The sequence below is a fragment of the Chinchilla lanigera genome, unplaced genomic scaffold, assembly GCF_000276665.1.
Source record: "Chinchilla lanigera isolate Chin_1 unplaced genomic scaffold, ChiLan1.0 scaffold00042, whole genome shotgun sequence".
Classification (NCBI taxonomy): Eukaryota; Metazoa; Chordata; class Mammalia; order Rodentia; family Chinchillidae; genus Chinchilla; species Chinchilla lanigera.
This window is the reverse complement of record NW_004955443.1, coordinates 7,514,409-7,534,928: the sequence shown is the minus strand read 5'-3', so window position 1 is coordinate 7,534,928 and position 20,520 is coordinate 7,514,409. Positions and strand designations below refer to the sequence as shown.

General features: G+C 34.5%; 1 protein-coding gene across 1 annotated transcript in view; it reads right to left on the bottom strand.

Annotated features, from left to right (window-relative positions):
• Pds5a (PDS5 cohesin associated factor A) overlaps window positions 1-20,520 on the bottom strand; it is a gene marked incomplete at its 5' end in the record, with an annotated part of 128,115 nt that overhangs the window by 68,620 nt on the left and 38,975 nt on the right. Inside the window, 7 exon segments of the mRNA XM_005391971.2 lie at window positions 926-1,041; window positions 5,602-5,742; window positions 10,590-10,670; window positions 13,330-13,456; window positions 15,218-15,315; window positions 15,858-15,944; window positions 18,193-18,396. Of these exon segments, the coding sequence (XP_005392028.1) occupies window positions 926-1,041; window positions 5,602-5,742; window positions 10,590-10,670; window positions 13,330-13,456; window positions 15,218-15,315; window positions 15,858-15,944; window positions 18,193-18,396 (854 nt within the window).

Genomic DNA, 20,520 nt, shown 5'->3' with positions numbered 1-20,520 from the left:
TATGCCCAAGGCCTGGGGTTCAATCCCCATGACAGGGGGTAAGGGAGGAAGTAATAATGTGATATTAAATAAAAGGAAATATTTTTAATTTTTAAGTGACCTCATAACTAAATAAAGTTACTTAATAAATGTCTTAATATCTATAGCCATTTACTTTATTATCTAGATAATTTTCATATTTTGATAACATCTTACATTTGAGTTTTATCATTTTTTAACAGCCAGAGAAAAATTAAACTTTAATATATACCATCAAGTAAATTGCAAAGCACAAAACACTTAATGTGGTAAACATAGAGAGTAATTAAGGGCAGAAGGGCATAAGGGAGGGTTATTTAGGGTAGGTATGATAAAAATGTTATATGCATATATTAAAAAAAGACTGGGGAAAAATCAGATGTCTGTAAAATAAAATGAATGTTGATGATCACATATGTTCCAGTCTCTTTTTAGATCTCTGTATAGCTTTACTAAGGTCCTAACATGATACCTATTCATTCTAAGACATTATCATAAAAGAAGTACTAAATGATAAATAAGTTCTTTTAATTAAAAAAAACTGTCCTACAATTTATTCTACAAGAAAAACTGCAACACAGTTGCTGAGGAAACCAACAAATATCAATTAAACTTTCAGTATATAGCTTTGTGGGTTTTTTTTTTGGTACCAGGAATTGAACTCACAACCTGGTGCTTGCCAGGCAGGTGCTGTGCCACTGAGCTATATCCCTGGCCCCTCAGTATACAGTTTTTTTTTTTTTTTTGGTTTTTTTCCTGTACCAGGAACCGAACTCACGACCTTGCGCTTGCCAGGCAGGCGCTTTGCCGCTGAGCTAAATCCCCAGCCCTCAGTATACAGTTTTAATCAACTGGGCCCTACTAACTACGCTTCAAAATACAGAAGTATGAATTTCATGTCTCTTACCGTCCAAGAAAACACTGCCAAAGAGGACGATTCTGTGTTGCCAAATCAGAATCTTTAGAGCCGAACAATTTAGCTAGAAGTCGAACAACAGCTAATCGTTCTTCTCCATCATTGCTCTACAAAGGGAAAAGAGAGAACAAATGAAGCCTGAGCAGCTAACTATGAGCTAAATTAAACCTCTCCATCTTTAGGGTGAGGGTTAGATATTATGGCCCAGCACTGAGAAAACTGACTAATATAGTCAGGTGAATTGAACACTACAAAAAAAGCAAAACTTAGTGATTTTTTTGGTAAGAGTCTCCTAGTTTCTTGTAATTACAAAAAGTGAAATAATTGAGAAGATCCAATTTCATATGTCTACTTAAAATGGTGATAATTTTAAAATACTGTTTTCATTTACTATGGAAAACTTTATTTTATTCCATGTGAGAGTTCTCTGATCTTACACCTTCCAAACTGCTAATTTATGCCTACTTCACTGCTTATATGTAATCTATACATTAGTTATTGACTTTGATAAATATACAGACACTTTATTGAATTCTAACACTGCCTAAAGAAATGTTAGGGAAAGAATTCTGTGAAGGACAAGCTGCAAATAATTCCCTCTCTAATAAGCTTTCTTTGTAGGAAACCTCCAATTTAGCTTCAACATTAATACAGACTAATTAATGTCTTGATATGAAAGGGGTTAATCAGGGATCCTTGACTGACTAGAGAATATGATACTACAAACTGTTATGATTCGGGAAAAATCATTTGAAGAGCATATCAAGAATCATAAAAGGCAGGCCCTAAAAGATTAGTATTTTGGTTTAGATCTGAAACGCTCCCCTCAAAGTATCACGTAGTATTCATAGGTGGGGTTTTTTGGAAGGTGACTGGATCATGGGGATACTATATTCATCAGTGGATTAGTGCACTGATCAGTTCAGTACTGTTAACCAGGTGGAGCCTGGTTGGAAGTGGGTTACTGATGGTCCCCTCTTCTCTCTTTCTCCTTGCTGGCTGCCACAATGAAAGCAGCGTTCTCTGTCATGCCCCTCCACTGTTTCTGCACTGGAGGCAGCTAACTATGAGCTAAATTAAACCTCTCCATCTTTAGGGTGAGGGTTAGATATTATGGCCCAGCACTGAGAAAACTGACTAATATAGTCAGGTGAATTGAACACTACAAAAAAAGCAAAACTTAGTGATTTTTTTGGTAAGAGTCTCCTAGTTTCTTGTAATGAACCCATACATATAATTTTGCCACTATATCTCATTTTAATATAAATTACTTTGATACCACATGAGATGTGAAATTTCTTTTTAAAAATCTTTGTGTACTAGGAAAAGAAATGCAATACCTAATACCTAGAAGCAATTTTAAAGAGTTCAAATATAATGTTTGTTTAAAACAATGGCAGATATTCAATAAATAAATTGTGGGGAAAAGATAGAAATTAAAATAGAAAAATAAAGATCATGCAATATAATCTTTTCCTTATCAATATTGTAACTCAAGAATAGGGGTTTTCTGGGTAAAACAGGGAGATTTATATTAAACAGATGTAAAACAAAAATTATATCAAGTTTTAACACAATTATGAATAACAGAACAATTTTCACTTAAAAAGTTTTTCTTAAGCAAAGTTAACAATGCTGAGGGAGTATCACTTTTTAATAACTGCAAACTCACCAGCCAACATAATTTATTTTTTAAGAGAAAAAATTACTTAAATGTCAAACCCTAGAATAAATCAATTTCATTCTACTTGTGAGCGACTACTTCAGTAGCTTCACATCTATAAACTACTAAAGTAAATACTAAAAATATAAAAAACTTGCCCTGTCTTCATTTTGTAAAATTTAAAGCATATTCCTTGAATAAAACTGAATGATTACAGTGACTGATGATAAACTTTTTGGTACAGAGACTTGATGTCTCTGATGCAGTTGTATTGTTATTCAGTGCCAAAGTGAGTATTATCACATAATACACTGAATTACAAATACATATTGTAATAAATAAAAATATAACAAAAGTGATATTCTACATTAACAATTTACCAATAACTTTTCAAAAAAATTCAATAAAGCCTCTCAAATTTTTATTTCTGTCCAATTCTAGCAGGAAATGGTAACTGTACTATTGTTTCTAATTACAAAGTAACTAATTTTGAATAATTTTCTGTGAAAAGCTGATTTTTACTTCAACCAAAATGAAGCAAATATGATTGTCTTAAAATGTTTAAATTCAGAGAATAGGTATAAATGTTCCTCCCACTTCTTCCACCATGAACAAAAGTCTTGAATGTGAAATGAGGCAAAATTCCTGATTAATTTTGGACAAGACTGACAAGTAGCACAACTCCAAAGTACTCATTACACAGGAGAATTGTACTCCGGATCCATGAAGTAGGCAATGGATATAGCTGTGCCCAATAGCACAGTATATAGTTAATCCAAAGAACGTGTTACATGGAAGCATTTTATCAAGTGTCTTTATTGTGCTCAGAGGACTATAACCAAGGCCTCTCACCCATAAAAGGCTGTGAATATGATTCAAAAATACAATCACAGAAAATCTCCAAAGCCACAAAAACTTTGTAGGCTATCTGCTCAGCATATGCTGCAGACTCAAAATGGGGCACCACAATTACATCTAGTACTCAGACATTCTAAGCTTGCTCATTCATTTGGGATAAGAAAATTAATGCTACGACACGGTAGGATTTAGTGAGCAAATAAGGACAAAGGCAATGGCATTTGTTTATTTTTGTAAGAACCATTATTGCTATTATTTAGGCACAATATTAAAGCAGAGATTTACTAATATACAAAGACATAAACGTGTATGGTCTTGTTTTAGACATACTGCCTTAAAAGAGACTCAATACATAAACAGAATTAACTATGGTTTTAATTAAAAAAAAAAAAATCAAGAAATTTATGAAAAATTCATATTCACCTTAACTTTAGAACATGGTTATGAAATCGAATTGTATCAATGAAGAAAAGTAGGTACAAAATAAAGGAATAACTGGTGACACAACTGTGGTCTAGCTGCTTTGCAGTCGTGTAAGAAATAAGGGCCAAATTTTTTAAAAATTGAAAATGTATACATCTGGACTTCTTTTCAAGCTGAATTTAGCTTCTTAGCATCTCTGCTTTAATAAATTAACCTGTAGATAAATACATATATACACAACAGTATGAATAGCCACTATAACAAGGCCACTACAAGGCTTCCTACAGCTTATATTAAGCTCACAAAAACAAATCTAAGACTAATTTGTGATCTGTTCCTACCATCTATCACAGTACTCTTGTCTGAGAGTTAAAGGGGATTGACTTTACAAATTTAAACTCTATGAAAGGTTGGGGGAAAATATTTTAATGCCTTACACATAAAAATAATTTAATGTGGAGACATTTTTATACTGTTGAACTCTTTAATGAAACCCAAAACAATCCCTGTTTTCTGGATAGTTTTCTTACAACCAGAGTTTTTTCACAAGAAAACCCCTATTCATGTAATGTCCTCTATACTATAAATATAAAATTCTTATAATACAGAAAATGTACAATTCTTAATTATGCAAATATATTTTAAGAGGCTAAACAAAAACATTTCATCTTATTCTTTATAAAAAAATAAAACTAATTTTATTAATTATATCAGAATTTGAGTTAAGAATCAAGTAAAATATTATATATATAACCATGCATAGTAATGCATGCCTGTAAAACCAGCAACTCAGTAGGGTGAAACAGGAAGATCACGAGTTATATGCCAGCTTGGGCAATTTTGACTGTTTCTCAAAATGTAAAATGAAAAAAATTGGGGTTGTGGTTCAGTAGTAGAGCCTAGCATGCTCAAGGTTTTGGGTTCCATCCCTGGTACTACAAAAAATATATATATATAAAAAGCAAATGTAAAGAGTTAGGCTCTAGTCAGACGCACACCTGTAATCTCAGCACTTGGGAAGCTAAGGTAGGAAGATTGCCATGAGTTTGAGGCCATCCTCAGCTACATAGTGAGTTCATGCTCAGCCTGAACTACACAGCAAGACTCTGCCTCAAACCTGCCCACCCTCAAATTTAGGCTCTATAGTTCAGTTAAGATGTGGGACTGAGTGTAAGCTTTTTTTTTTTTTTGATAAGTTGTGAATTCCTTGCTAAGTTAGTTATAAAAGTATACTCTCAACTAATTCAACAGAAGTTTTTCCTTGATCTATACCATAAAAGGGTCATAAAATAATAAATGAAATCCTCTAAGCACTCAACTGAAAATCCTCTTTTAAAAATACACCTAATCTAATAAACATTATTTAGTATGAACATAGTGCATGTTGTATTCTTTTTTGGTACTGGGAATCCAACTCAGGACCTTGCACTTGCCAGGCAGGCGCTTGTGCCGCTGAGCTATATCCCCAGTCCTGAACATAGTGTATACTATAAATTTTAAGGGTAACATCATTTTCCAGTTCATGAGTAGCTATTTTAACACCTAGATATACCTTTGCCATGTAAATTCTCTTCCCACCCAAGTGAGTTTTTGTCAAACTGAGAAATGTTTGAAACAACTTGAAAAGATAGTAAATTGAACTCATATTATATTCTTATAGTTAAAAAGAAACACTCCAATATATTCTTTAAATTTAAAGGCCTTGAAAATTGATCAATCCTACCTTCAGTTTGAATTCAAGCTGTGGCATGACGGATAATAACAAATGAGGATCTATAGCAAAAAGTTCCTGAATCAGATCAAATACATGTTCTGACAAATCACTTACTGACGATCTTCCCAGCACCAGGACTTGATTGAAAAACTACAGGAGATATTAAAAACAGTAATAGGTATTTCATTTAAAAACCTGAATCAGTTTATGAATGTGTTTAACAAAACTATTATATAGTTAGGCATTGCATATACAACTGAAGGGGATGATACAGAATAAGTTGCTTGAACTATTAATATATGATAGGACAGTCATCTAAACAGAAGAAATATACTTCCAATTAATATCAAATCACAAGTATTACAAGAAAAGTAAAAAAAGGATTGGATTGTTTAGCTGTGTTTCAACTAGTAATTTAAACAGACTGTATAGTGAATTGTAGAGAATTTTATAGAGCTACTTCCTTATAGTAGAGAAAAATTTTAAATTCTAAGTATCTGTTTCTTACTTAAAACTATTTTTCCATTGGTTTTCTAATAAACAATAATTAAAGATCAAAGTTTTTTGTTCATTTGTTTATATAAGAAAAGGTAAATACATTTTAACTCAGGACACAAAAAGAAGGAAAAACTGATGACACAAAAACTAGCTGATAACTGAAGAGTTGGAGAAAAAGAGTATATGTAATATTAAGGAACACAAGTTAAGATACCCCCGCAGCCTCTAAACACTTAGCAAAATGAATTAAATGTAAAACTGCTAAAGCAGCAGCTGTACAACTGATAAAAGCATGTTTCTGGTATCATAAAATGATAAATATCTCTTAAGATATTTATCATAATTTGTTGACAAATTAAGTTAAAATATATTCTTTCTAGCATGGCCAATTAGAGAAGGAGATGCATTGCAGAAGCTTTGAAGAGAGACACCAATAATGCAAGTATTCTCAGATGGGGAGGCAAACACACCCACATACAGAAAATTAAACTGAGAGTTGAATTCTGTAGAGAGAAACAAACATCTGAGTTGTTGAGGGCAAGGGCAGAGTTGGTCCAAAGCTCCCCTGACACCCGTCCCCCAGCAGACAGGCCACATTGGGAGCAGCTCTAACAGCCCGAGGGAAGGAGACAGAGCTGCACAGGCCAGGAGAAGGCTCCTTACATACTCTTCCCCTCTTTCTCTTTCCTTCCTGCTCTCCCAACATTCCAAATTCATTACTAATAGCAGTACAATAAAATCTGTAAGGGGCACTAACAAAAGGGTGAAAATATCAAAAACAAATTTAAATGTTCATGATTGATGTATGGATGCTGTATAACTAGTAGTAATTATCTCCTTACAACACAGTGACTGGGTCCAACCCAACTAGGCTAAACAGAATGAAGTGGTAGACAAAATCTCTTGACAAATAAAGCCAATATCATATAACTGGAAGCAGAACCTAACCAAAGACATCTTCATACCAACAATCTCTTCGCTCTACTTGATCTCAAGCTCTCAGCACCAAACATGTGAACATGAAAAAAAAATAAAGCAACAAAATGCTTCCAACAAAATTCTCCCACCCACAAAGCAGATGAAAAGAGCACCAATGTAGAAGAAATCAAACACCAAACAGGTAGACTGTACACAATGAGTGAAGAGGAAGCAATGAAACTCAGTGAGCTCAAAGATGACACAACCAAAGTACAATTAAATAGGTTGACCAATGTGTCTAAATAAGAGTCAAAAAAAATTAGCAGAGCTAACTGAAACCGTTCAAAATATAAAAGACAACTTTACTAAAGGAACAGAGTTCACGAAAAGGTGCCAAGCAAAAATTCCAAAGAGAAAGAATTCTACTGAATATACCAACAGCAGAAGTAACCAGTGTGAGGAGAGAGTATGTGACCATAAGGGCAAATTTATTTATTTATTTATTTATTTATTTATTTATTTATTTATTTATTTATAAAATAAAGTGAGGAAAACATTGACAGAGAGACAACCTTTTACAAAACAGCAAAAGAACAGTACAGACAATACAGAGTTACAAACAAAGTGGTAGGAAATTAACAGTGCTTGTATTACATATGGATATCTTCAAAGTGGTTTCTCATGAAAACAGATAGAGACATGCAATATTGATCAATCAAGGACTCACTGACAGTTTCTTTCAGCAAAGAAATAGAAGATAGCAGAACAACTATGTTAACTATCCTGTATATACATACACACAAAATTTCTCCTTCTTTCCTTTCTCTTTTCCCACATCCCAATTGCCCATAAGGGCAAATTTAAAGGACAAGATCATATACTCACAGAAACCAGAGAAATTTCACAACCATTTGCGTATTAAAAGCACATGCATGAATATTCAATGAGTCACAGAAGAAATTAAACAATTCCTAGAAATAATAGTGCCAGTACAATCAATATACCAGAACCTATGGGACACAATGAAAACAGTCCTAAGAGAGAAGTTTATTGCTGTGAATACCCACAGTACAGCAGAGCAAGCGCAAATAAATAACATAATGACACACCTAAAGGTGCTAGAAAAACAAGAGCAGTTAAACCCAAATCTAGTATGAAGAAGGAAATTATAGAGTGGAAATTAATAAAATTGAGATAAAAAATACAAAGCATCAGTGTACACAGCTTAAAATACGGCATGCTTTCTCTGATGAGAAATTCAACATATAACTAATTTAAAAAATAAAATAAGCCAGGTGTGGTGGCACATGTCTGTAATACTAGCACTGGGAAGACTGATGCAGAAGGATCACTGAGAGTTCCAGGATAGCCGGGGCTAATAGTAGGTTCAAGGCAAGACACAGCAAGACCTATCTCAAAAACCAAAAACCAAACCAAACCAACCAAACCAAAAACCAAAATAAGGGGCTGGGGATTTAGCTGAGCAGCACAGCGCCTGCCTGGCAAGCGGGAGGTCGTGAGTTCAATTCCCAGTACTGGAAAAAAAAACAAACAAAAAAATCAAAATAAAAGATGCACTCGGGAGGCTGAGGCAGGAGGATCATTGCAAGTTCGAGGCCAGTCTGGGTTACAAAGTGAGTTCAAGGCCAGCCTGAACTGCATAGTGAGACCCTGTCTCAAAAAAAAAAAAAAAAAAAAAAAAAAGAGAGATGAAAGGAAACAATGAAAGAGATCTATTGCAAAATGGAAAAAGGATCTAGAGATGTGGGGAAGGGGAAATAAAAATAACAGAGATATGTTAGGAACTTGTACCTACTCCCTAAGGTGAATGTAAATGTACTGCAAGTATGTCCTAATGAAAATAAATAAAAAGGAAATGATGGGTCTTGCTACTTCAAATTCTTTGTGAAAGTCAATTTAATTTTTTAAATTAGCTATGATTTAAAATTAAACCATCGTTTTGTTTTATTTAGTGAATTAAGTACTGTGCCTTCTGTTCTTTAGTTGAAAAATGAGTGGATTAAATGATGTGTTTCTCTAAAAAAAATTAACTGATTCTAACTGTTCCATCCCCTATGTTTCTCTGGCCCCATGTCCACGATACCCATGTGTTAAAGAAAACCAGTGTTCAAGGATGAAGAAGAACATAACAGGCAAATGTACCCAGGTGTGGTAGTGCATGTCTGTAATTTTAACACTTAAGAGACTGAGGCAGGAGTATCACCATGAGTTCAAGGCCAGACTGAACTACATAGTGAGACCCCTGTCTCAGAAAACAAATCAAGGCAAAAGTGAATGAGGATATATAAAACACCAGTGCTGTACCTTTAAAAATAAATAGTTATACAATAAAATTGTCTTATAGAAAAAGAAAATTATGAGGCCTTATAAATAATGAGGAAAAGAGTTTTAATGAACTACACACACACATAAGCTTAGGATGCTACTTGTGGAAATATATATGAAAATCATCAGTGATGGTTACTTCTGTGAAGTGACAATATTCCACCTGAAAAACACGTTTCACTGTGTATTTTTTTATACTACTTGAAAATCTTTTTAAACCCATGTAAAAATTTAGCCACAGAATAATGTTACATGATTTAGGGCCAGCGGTACAGCTCAGTGGCACAGTGTCTGTCTGGCAAGTGTGAGGTCCTGAGTTTGATTCCTGGACAGCCGCCCCCCCAAATTACATTATTTAAATTAACAAATCTTTATTTTGTTTTGATGAGAAAAATATTCAATAACAGGGAAATATCACATGCACAAAGATTGATTTGTAAAGGAAAATACAAGAATTTTAATACAAGGCAATAAATAGACAGGTATTACCAACTTTAAAGACCACTTGTAGTCATTCATAACATAAAAAATGTACAGCATGCAAAAAGCAGCTATGAATAAATGCAAATGACCAACACAATTAACTGCTATATTGAAGTAATATTACAAATTTTTTTGTTCTAAATTATAGAGGTCTAAAAAAAGAAAAATTATGAGTTCCACCAAAAAAAAAAAAATTACACAGTAGAAAAAACTTCGAGTGTGTGTGGGGGAGGGGAGGGTACAGGGATCAACACAGGGCCTCGAATATGGTAGACAAGTGGTCTATCACTGAGCTACATCTTAGCCTCTAATCAATACATTTTCTAAAGAAGGTATTTATATAATTACTATATAAGAAGAATAAACAGAAAACGGTTTCCAGATAATGATCTAGAGGAGGAAAATGTATAAATAAAGACACATATTCACAGATGAAGATGAAGGGAAAAAGTAAAAGCAATTAGCATTGTAGTTGATGAGATATAAATGCAGAAGAGTGGGTGGGAGTTGTAGGTACATTTTCAAAAAATAGCACATACTATCTTGTACCATATAAAAGTAATACTAATAAAGCTTATGAAGTCATGCTGCATTTCTTCAACTATTACATTAGATATATAAATATTTTATATTTGCTCTAATCAGATGAAAATTGTTTATTGGATAAATGTGTATGTGAATGGTTCTAATAAACTGGTACACTGGATAAAGAATCACACAATTATAGAACAAATATAGAAAGAAATACATACATTGGCAATGCATGCCTCAATAGTCTGAACTGTCCTCTTTAAGAGGACTTTTGCAAGGTCGAAAGACTGTTTATTTAAGTTCTGAAAAACAATAAAAACATACAAAGTTACATATTAATTAATAATTGGTGAATTTATGAAAAGCATCATTAGAACATTGTAGTATTCTACTCAATTAAAATGAATAAAAAATATAACTGAAAACTATTCAAGATTTTACCATATTCTGTAGCCAAGTGGTCCTAAAAGTAGAAGTTACAACTTGAACTCAACAAATAAATGAAAGTGTATTAGATAGCCTAAAGTGCAACCCTATATTATTAGTTTTACTAAACTAATATTGGACACAAGCCCTACTTTATGCTTTTATCTATATGAGCTGGCAACTACTCCCATGTAGCCTAAACAAACACTTCCTTCCACCCCTCATTCTAACCCACCACAGTCAGTACTTAACTACTACACATTCTGAAGAAAAGTAAACCTGGAAAGCTTCCAAATTAAAAAAAAGTTCTTGATCAATTTTATTCTTAAAATGGTGAATACTACACTCCCTTTCAAGTTTCAGGGCACAGTAACAAATTAACAGGTTTGAGAAAGTATGAGGCAATGACAAATGTTTAATTTTGAGAAGAACTTATTGAAAAAGATATTTAAAAAATACTTGCTAACATCTCTACACTATGAAGTTTTGGACCAAACTGAGGTTGACTCACCATCGCTTTGCAGTTGTCTCAAAAAGGCCAGGAAACCCTACTCTGTATGCCACTGGTTAGTGCATACTCTATGTAAAGGGAGGCCACACAGTAAAAGTTTACAGTCACTGCTGCAACTACACCATTCTGCTGGTATAACTGAAAACAGCCATAAGCAAAATAAAAACAGCATGGCTGTGTTCCCAATATACCCTCTTATCTTTGGGAGAAATGTTCCAAGACCCCCATTAGATGCACGAAGCTACAGATGGTATTAAATCCTGCATAAATAAGTAAAGCATCCCTTATCTGAAGTGCTTCAAACCAGAAGTATTTCTGATTGCTGATTCTAGAATAGTTGCATATCCATGATGAAGGACCTTGGGGATGGGACCCAAATCTCCAATATGAAATTCACTTATATTTCGTATAAACCTTTTACACAGAGACTGAAGGTAATTTTATACACTATTTTTGGTCCTCCTATGTTTTTACTACATCTCATCTCACAAGGTCAGTCACATGTGGAATTTTCCACTTGTGTGGTCAGGTTGGGAATCAAAAGATTTTGGATTTTGTAGTATTTCAGTTTTGTAAGGTGCAACCTGTCTTTTCCTATTCACATTACAACAGATGTTAGCAACTTCAGAACATGACTTTTTTTTTCCTCCTTTCCTTATTAGAACTTTTACATTTTTACTTAAATTAAGCATCTTATATTTTCTCTTTGGCATTATCTGAAGTTCCAGCCTCACTACTCTTGGCCTTTGGGCCATAAGTAAAATAAAGGTTACCTAAATGCAAACACTGTAATACCAATCCATTTGATTCCTGACTTGCCTGCAAATCACTAATGGGCTGGTAGCATATACAATGTAGATACACTGAACAGTAAGATGATTCATGTTGGCCAGAATAGAGCTGGACAGTGTGCTATTTCATCATACTAGTCAGAATAGTATGCAATTTCAAATTTATGTGTTATTTCTAGAACTTTCCATATAATGTTTTTGGACAGTGTAACTAAAAATGTGGAAATCGAAACCACAAGTGAGAACACTACTATACTTACATAAACACATTAATAGTCCAGACTTGATTGTCCATTGGCAAAGGGGTAAATTAACTAAAGTTAATATTTGCTTCTTAGAAGAGTATATACTTCCCAGTCATAAAATACTAGAATATATCTAGCTAAAATATAAATATCAAACATACTACTTGTCGTTTTTCCTTGTTCTGCTTGAGATATATTCCTTTTGCCACTCCCTATTTTTTTTGTCAACTATATTCATTTGAATAACATGCAAATAATATTTAAAGACTCAAGAGAATTTGAAATTAATCACATTTTGAGAATAAGTATAGTTAGACACACTGTTCAACTAACTTCTGATAATAGGTTATTGAACCATTAGAGCAAAAGAACAGTAGGGCAAATATCAACACTGGGGTGAGAGGGGCGCTTGAGTAAAGCCCAGTGGTAGAGCCTGTGGGAAGCCAAGTCCTTCAGTTTCTTAGGAGGATCTGGTGGAGAGAATAGAGAAAGGAAATGGGAAGGAATGATACAGCTCTCAACCATCCTTTTCTCCACAACATTAACTACCTAGCTCCCACTCCAGCCCAAATATTTTTCTGCAAGTGACTAAGAAAAAAAGGTACAATATGAATTTTAAAAAGAAATCCAAACTCCCATGTACCATATTTGTTACAAAGGACAAAAGACATTTCTTTATCAGACAAAATCCCCCTAAGACCACCTTATAATTCCCAGGTAGGTTATGAGTCATTAATATAAAATATTCCTACTCTCCAGAAACAAGAAGAACTGAATAAAAATCTTACATAATCTTAAGTGTATTTTACATAATCTTAAGCATAAGCATATCTTCTAAAAATAATAGCCACAAGACATATGTGCAGCTCTATTTTATTAGGGACAAGAGGGTGACACTGGAAATGATTACATGTGATTACAAATTCACAAAATCAATCATAGCACTACCTTTAAATATTAAACTTTCCTATTTCCATACTATACAGACCTTATGTGCAGGTATGAGGTTAATAAGTATGGAGTCCAATAATTCTTGAGTAACTCCATCACCTTCCATGATGATAGAACTCATCAAGTCTAGCATGTGCATTTGTACCTTCTTATTGTGGCTATTGCTAAAAAAGGAAATAAAAAAAACTGAGGTACATACAGAAAGACAAACTTCCCAGTTTAGAACAATAATCTCAGTGTAAAAGGATTTTCACTTGAGAAAAGAATGCCAGTAATAGCAAGGAAATTTTGGCAGTTGTATTTTTCTCCCTCTCTGTTGTTTACAGGTATAACGTACTGTAAAGTATTTCACAAAAATTAAGATCACCCTAGTTTTTAATGAAGTATATTCTGTAGACACATACACACACACCCTAACTTGAAAGCAATGGCATCCCAAGAAAAATGATACACTATTATAAATACACAGGGAGGTTTAAATCACCTAAGTAACTTAAAATAACAAAATTGACTTATCTAGCATTAAGTGGTAATATTCAAAGATAAAAACTAAAAATTTGGTAGGAAAACTGTTCACATTGTTAGAGGCATGGTTTTCTACAATTCTGAGAAAGATGCTTATTTTGTAGTCTCTCTCAAATATCTTGTTCACTTTACAAGATGCCAAGATTGTGAAGGATCAACTACAGTTTTATAAATGGGTATCGCCATAGGGGGAACTGGGAGAACTTGATGCAAAACAATGCAAAACCTGAGTACTTGACTCTCAGACCCATAACTATTTGAGGGTAGGAAAGGAATACAAAGATGAAGAGACTTAAAATAATTCCACAAATTTTATTAGTTTAAATCATCAGTAAGCTTAGACTTTTACTTCCGGCAAGAGTTGATTACAAAAATAGGATTTTTCCTAGTGTCTATAATAACTAAAAAACCAGATAAGATATATGAAATAGGTTTCAGATATCAGACACCATGCACATACATGGTGCAATTTTCTTCTTAGCATGCTAAGTTTCTGGCTGTCATGCAAGGTGGGGATCTAGAGAGACTAGAGCTTGCAAGAGGAAAGCTATTCAGTATACGCTCAAAGAATCTTCAAATGTTTATTAATCACACAGCCAGTGAAAACATTCCCTGACTTGGAGGGAAGAACCTCCTAAAAGAACCAGAGAGAATGATCCCTGGGACTCAAGAGTTTTTAAAAGTAATCAGAAGGGTATATATAAACTGACAAATACTAAAAGCTCAAACAGGCTCAAAGTATAAGAAACAGAAAGAAAACCCTAGAATAATATATTATAATACAATCACCTAAAGTGAACAATAAAGAGAAACCCTAAAGGCAGTTTGAGAAATAGAAGTAAACCATATACAGAAAAACAAAGATTAAAAACAAAACAAAAAAAATATCTTGTTTGAAACAATGAGAGCCAGAAAATGATGGAGCAAAATCTTTAAAGTACTAAAAGGGTCTGGGGATATAGTTCAGTGGTAGCTTGCCTAGCATGTGGTGAGTCCTTGGGCAGAGGATGGTACACTAAAGGAAGAGGGAAAGACTCCTAGCTACCTAAAACTCTACTATGAAAACAACTTTCCAAAATGAATATGGAACTCATCTGCTTAAACACTATGCTGGATAATATTGAATATTTCTTCAAAATAAGGGCTCTGCTTTAAACTTCACTACTATTCCATAGCCACCAGCACAGAACAAGGCACAGACGAGTCAACCATTAAATTCATTCCAAAGACAGCTTTCAGGGAACAGAATTTTTGTTTGTTTTTCACTTCATATTAAGTGTTCTAAGAAAAACAATTCTACATAATTCTAAAAGATTTTAGTACACATATATACAGCACATGACATTTTGATAAACATAGCAAGAAAAAAGACAAGCAAATATGCTTAAATAAGAACTTACTTGATCACTGAGAAGAGCGTCCTAAAAAGCTGAATAAAAATTTCATTGCAATCTTCCAATTCAAAGCAGATATTGTATGATTTAACCCAAGCTAAATTCTTAAATAAAAAAAATATTTAATTACATATGTACAGAACAGTCACAGAAAAGCGAACTCATTAGTAAAATCTAATTTTTAAGAATTAGGAATCTACATTAAAGCCTATAAAGATTCAACATATAAAATTACAAGTGTAAAACAAACTAGTCATTTACTCTTACCCTTAAAGACACACCTGAGGGCATCAATTTTTCCAAACTGATGAGCACTAAATATTTAGGGATACACACACACACACACACACACACACACACACACACATATATGTAGATATATGCAAAATTTAAGGAGCAGTGAACATACATTTTGTGATTAGAATATAAAACAGGAGAAAATAAAAGCTAGAGTTTCAAATAATCTCACATTTTTTCAATAGAATAACTAATAGCATATGAGGAACAATAAGATATTTTCCTTATGAAAAAATATTTCACTACTGCACTCTGAATAAAACAAGTTTCATTTTATATTATAAAGTTGGTATAAAGAATTTGCTACTATGTCAAATGTGCTATTTATTAAATAAAGTGTTACTTTTACCTCTAATAAATAAAAGTATCTATTAAACTGTGGACTCTTGGTGTCTTCCAAACCTTTCAATTGTCTGGTAATAAACAAAAATATGTCCTGTTAAAAAAATAATAAAACATTAATTTAGATACAAATTCTTATCATTCTTTCATAACATACAAATTACAATAAAAGAAAATCCTCCTTTAGTTGAATGCCTGGGACTGGCCTACTCCATTATTTAAATTCATTTAAAAATAGGGGCTGGGGATTTAGCTCAGTGGTACAGCGCCTGCCTGGCAAGCGCAAGGTCATGAGTTCAATTCCTGGTACTGGAAAAAAACAAAAAAACAAAAACAAAAACAAACAAACAAACAAAAAAAACCAAACAAACCAAAAACTGTATCTTTTTGTTTTGTTTTGTTTTGTTTGGGTACGGGAAAATCAAACTCAAGACCTCATGCTTGCCAGGCAGGCACTGCACCCCTGAGCTAAATCCCCTACCTTTTAAAAGCAAAATTAAGACTGTTCTTTCTATAAATCTTTAGGCCTTCTCATTTTAAGAACACACAGTATATCCCATTACTATATCTTCTATTATAGCACTTCCACTTTTTTTGCTACCTTTACATGGAAAACAACTATTTTATTTCAAAGGAGCTGAAGATGAGTCTTTCCATTTCTAGTTCCTGTGCATCACCTAGTTTTCAATTTGTTATCTGACTTCAAGGCGGTATGAAACAAAGGCAATAGATTGGTCTACTTTTTTTCTTTTTGGCCTGTTTTTTGAGATGAGGTCTCACTATGTAGCTCAGGCTGGCTCTCAACTATGTAGCCCAGGCTGGCCTCAACCTCTCGGCGATCCTCCTGCCTCAGCCTCCTGAGTGCTTGGATTGCAGGTGTGCGCCACCATGCCTGGCTGGTTTATTTCTTAATAAGCTTTCTCCAGAAGTTTTAAACTCAAAGTAATATAAATATGACACAGAAAGATTTTTGCACCACTCTAATCACTCTTGTCTAGAGGGGATATATTTCAAGATCCCCAGTGGATGCCTGAAATTACAGATGGTATGGAACTTAACATATACTGGTTTGGTTTTTTTTTCTTATAAATACATACCTATGATAAAGCATAATTTATAAGTTCGACACAGCAAGAGAGTAACAATAATAGTTAATAATAAAGAGAACAACAATTTGGCATTGGTGACACTTGCCTGTATCCCAAACACTCTAGGAGGCTGAGGCAGGGAGATCACCAAATTCTAGCCCAACCTGGCAACTTAGTGAGAGCCTGTCTCAAAATGAAAAAGGGGCTGGGGATGTAAAGTCCAAAGGCTTTGGGTTCAATCCCCAATATGGCAAGAAAAAGTAGAACTTAAACAATATACTGTTACAAAAGTTTGTGCTTTGAAGTCATTGTTAAGTAAAATAAGGGCTACTTAAACACAGCACTTCTCAATACCTCATAAAAATACCACTTATTTTTGTAGACAATACATATGATTTAAGAAATAATAGAATTTTAAAACTTATGAATAGCTGGGTGTAGTGGTATACATCTGTAATCCTGGCACTTGGAAGGCTGAAGCAGCAGAATCATTGTGAACTTGAAGCCACCCCCGGCTACACATTAAGTTCAAGACCAGCCTCTACTTCACAATGAGACTCTGTCTCAAAAAACCAAAAAGTGGCCAGGTGTGGTGGGCATGCCTGTAATTCCAGCACTTGGGAGGCTGAGGCAGGAGGATTGCTGCAAGTTTGAGAGCGGCCTGGATTATATAGTGAGTTTAAGGGCAGCCTGCACTACATAGCAAGACCCTGTCTCAAAAACAAAACAAAACAAAAATACCAAAAAGCAAAACTGGGGCTAGGGACATAGCTCAATGGCACAGCGCCTGCCTGCCAAGTGCGAGGTTGTGAGTTTGATTCCTGATACCAAAAAAAAGAACTGTTCAAAAAGCAAATCAAACAAAAAAACCTTATGATACAAGTTGTTTTTTAAATAAACAGTGAAATTCTGAGAGTACGCTTTTTTTTTGGTTTTTCTCTGGTACTGGGAACCGAACTCACGACCTTGCGCTTGCCAGGCAGGCGCTTTTTGCCGCTGAGCTAAATCCCCAGCCCCGAGAGTACGCTTTTTGATGTTGGTACTTGGTTAGTTTTTCTGTTGTTGTTCTGGTTTTTTGCAGTCTGGGGATCAAACCCAGAGCCTCAAACATATAGGCAACCACTTTACAACTGAACTACAATCCCAACCCATAATCTTTAAATGACAAGAATAAATAATAACTTGATATGTGCTCATACAGTAAGCTACAGTATAAATATAAAAGTAAAATGATTCTGTAAAGGTTGTACTTACCTTAAGTTTATCATGGGAAGTATATGGAGCTTCTGGGGCATAGATTCGAAATATGTCCGCTAAACAACATGCTACAAGGAGACGCACATCTTTATTAGGGTTCCTGAGGAAGAATTCAGATGCAAGATGCAAGGCTAGTGGGAGATACTGCTGTTTTTCATCTTCTGAGTCCTGATCCATATCCATGAAAGTTTTCACTACCATCTATAAAATATATGTAAAAGAATAATATAATTGACTCATGGTACTCAGTAATCACTGGCAGAAAAAATACTATATTTACTACAACATAAACTAGTCATCAATTACTATAAGAGGGTTCAAAATCAAATTTCTGTAACTCTTCAAGCTGGCAAAAAAAAAAAAAAAAAACCCTATAAACAAGTTCAGATTACTCACAGACATTATCTATATCAACACCAGATTTTCAAACAACTTAGAATTCTCAATTTATTCATTTATTGAGGTGGGTCATGGGGGCCTCCCAGAATGTTGCCCAGGGTGGCCCTGAATCTCTGGGCTCCGATGATTCTCCTACTTTAGCCTCCTGAGTAGCTGGGAACATGGGTGTGTGCCACTGCATCTGGCTTTTATTATTCACTTACTATCTATCCCAGGTAAAAGTTCTTGGCCCTATATATGTATCAGCAAATTAATTTGATATTTGGCTAAATCATCAATTATGTATCCTTCATATTTTATAAGCAAAGCTGCTTTCTAGGCTCCTTACAACTCTTTTGTTTGATACTTAATGGGATTTATGTTTCACAATGGATTTAAATACGCTCATACAGTTGTACTTCTGATTAAAGGTTTTAATTATAGAGCTGGGCATAGTGGCACCATACCACTTGGGAAGGAGGACTGCTGTGAGTTCACCTGGGCTACATAATGAATTCAAGGCCAAATATGTAAGTGAGACCCTCCCTCAAAAAGCCAAGTTATAATTATAAATAACCTCTGTTGTTACTAGTGGCTATAAAATTAACAAGTGCATATTTATTTAATTTTGAATTTTTTTGAAGCTGGGAATCAAGACCAAGTTCCTGCACATACAGTACTACCCACATGCTCTACCATTAAGAATCCCAGGGAGAGAGGATGGACAGAAGGAAGGGTAGGAGAAGTAAAAGGAGGGCAGCTGTGTTATGTACATGTACCAACTCCCCACTAGCTATTGTGTATAGCAGATATGTACTAATAAACACTGAAAAAGCTGTATCCCAGACACATTTTAGAATCAGCATAAAAAGCCAGGTGTGACAGCATCCACCTGTAATTGTAATCCCAGCACTTGAGAGGCTAAGAAAGGTCTGTTATGAGTCCAAGGACAGTCTGAGCTACCCAGTAAATTCAGGGCTAGCCTGAACTACATAATTTACCTAAACTGTTTTTATTGTGAAATACTGAAGATGTACTTTTACTAAAACTTTTTTCATTAGTATTTTTAATTAGTACATGTTTACAGTACATTATGATCACATTCATCAGGAGGAATTTGTACAGGTACATAATATATCTTGTTTCTGTCCCCTTCCCTTCCCCTGCTCCAACCCTTCTTTCCATCTACATTTGCAAAAGCTCTATTTCCATTTTTTATTTCCCTTCCCTTGTTTTTCTCACCATCTCTTCTTCCACTTCCTGTTTGAAAAAAATTCTTCCTATTTCCTAATATCCTCCTTATTTACATTTTGGGTTTCTCCGACAAGAGAAACAATGTGATATTTTAAACTTGTGTGTCTGATTTATCTCATGTAAAATTAAGGTCTCGAATGCCAGGTATGGTGGTGCATGCCTATCCTAGCACTAGGGAAGCTGAGGCAGGAAGACTGCTTTAAATTTGAGGACAGCCTGGACTACACAGTAAGACACTGCCTTAAAAAAAAAAAAAAGGCCAGGCATGGTGTTGCACACCTACGATCCCAGCATTCGGGCGGTTGAGGCAGGAGGGTCACTGTGAGTTTGAGGCCCGCCTGGGTTACAAAATGAGTTCAAGGTCAGCCTGAACTGAATAGTGACACTTTGTCTCAAAAAATAAAAGAAAAAAAAGATGGTCTTTAAGTGCATCCATTTATTTCATTTTAATTAATTAATTTTTTGGTCGTTTTTGTTTTTTGAGACACTAGTTCAGGGTGGCCTTGAACTCACTATGTGGCCTAGAATGGCCTCAGATTCGCAAGGATCCTCACGCCTCAGTCTCTCCAAGTACTGGGACTACAGTGGGGGGTGCCACAGGCCTACTTCTGAGGTGTGCATCTATTTACCAAAACTTTTCATTATGAGTAAGTGTTGAATTTTATCACCTATTTATCACAGCCACTGAAATGA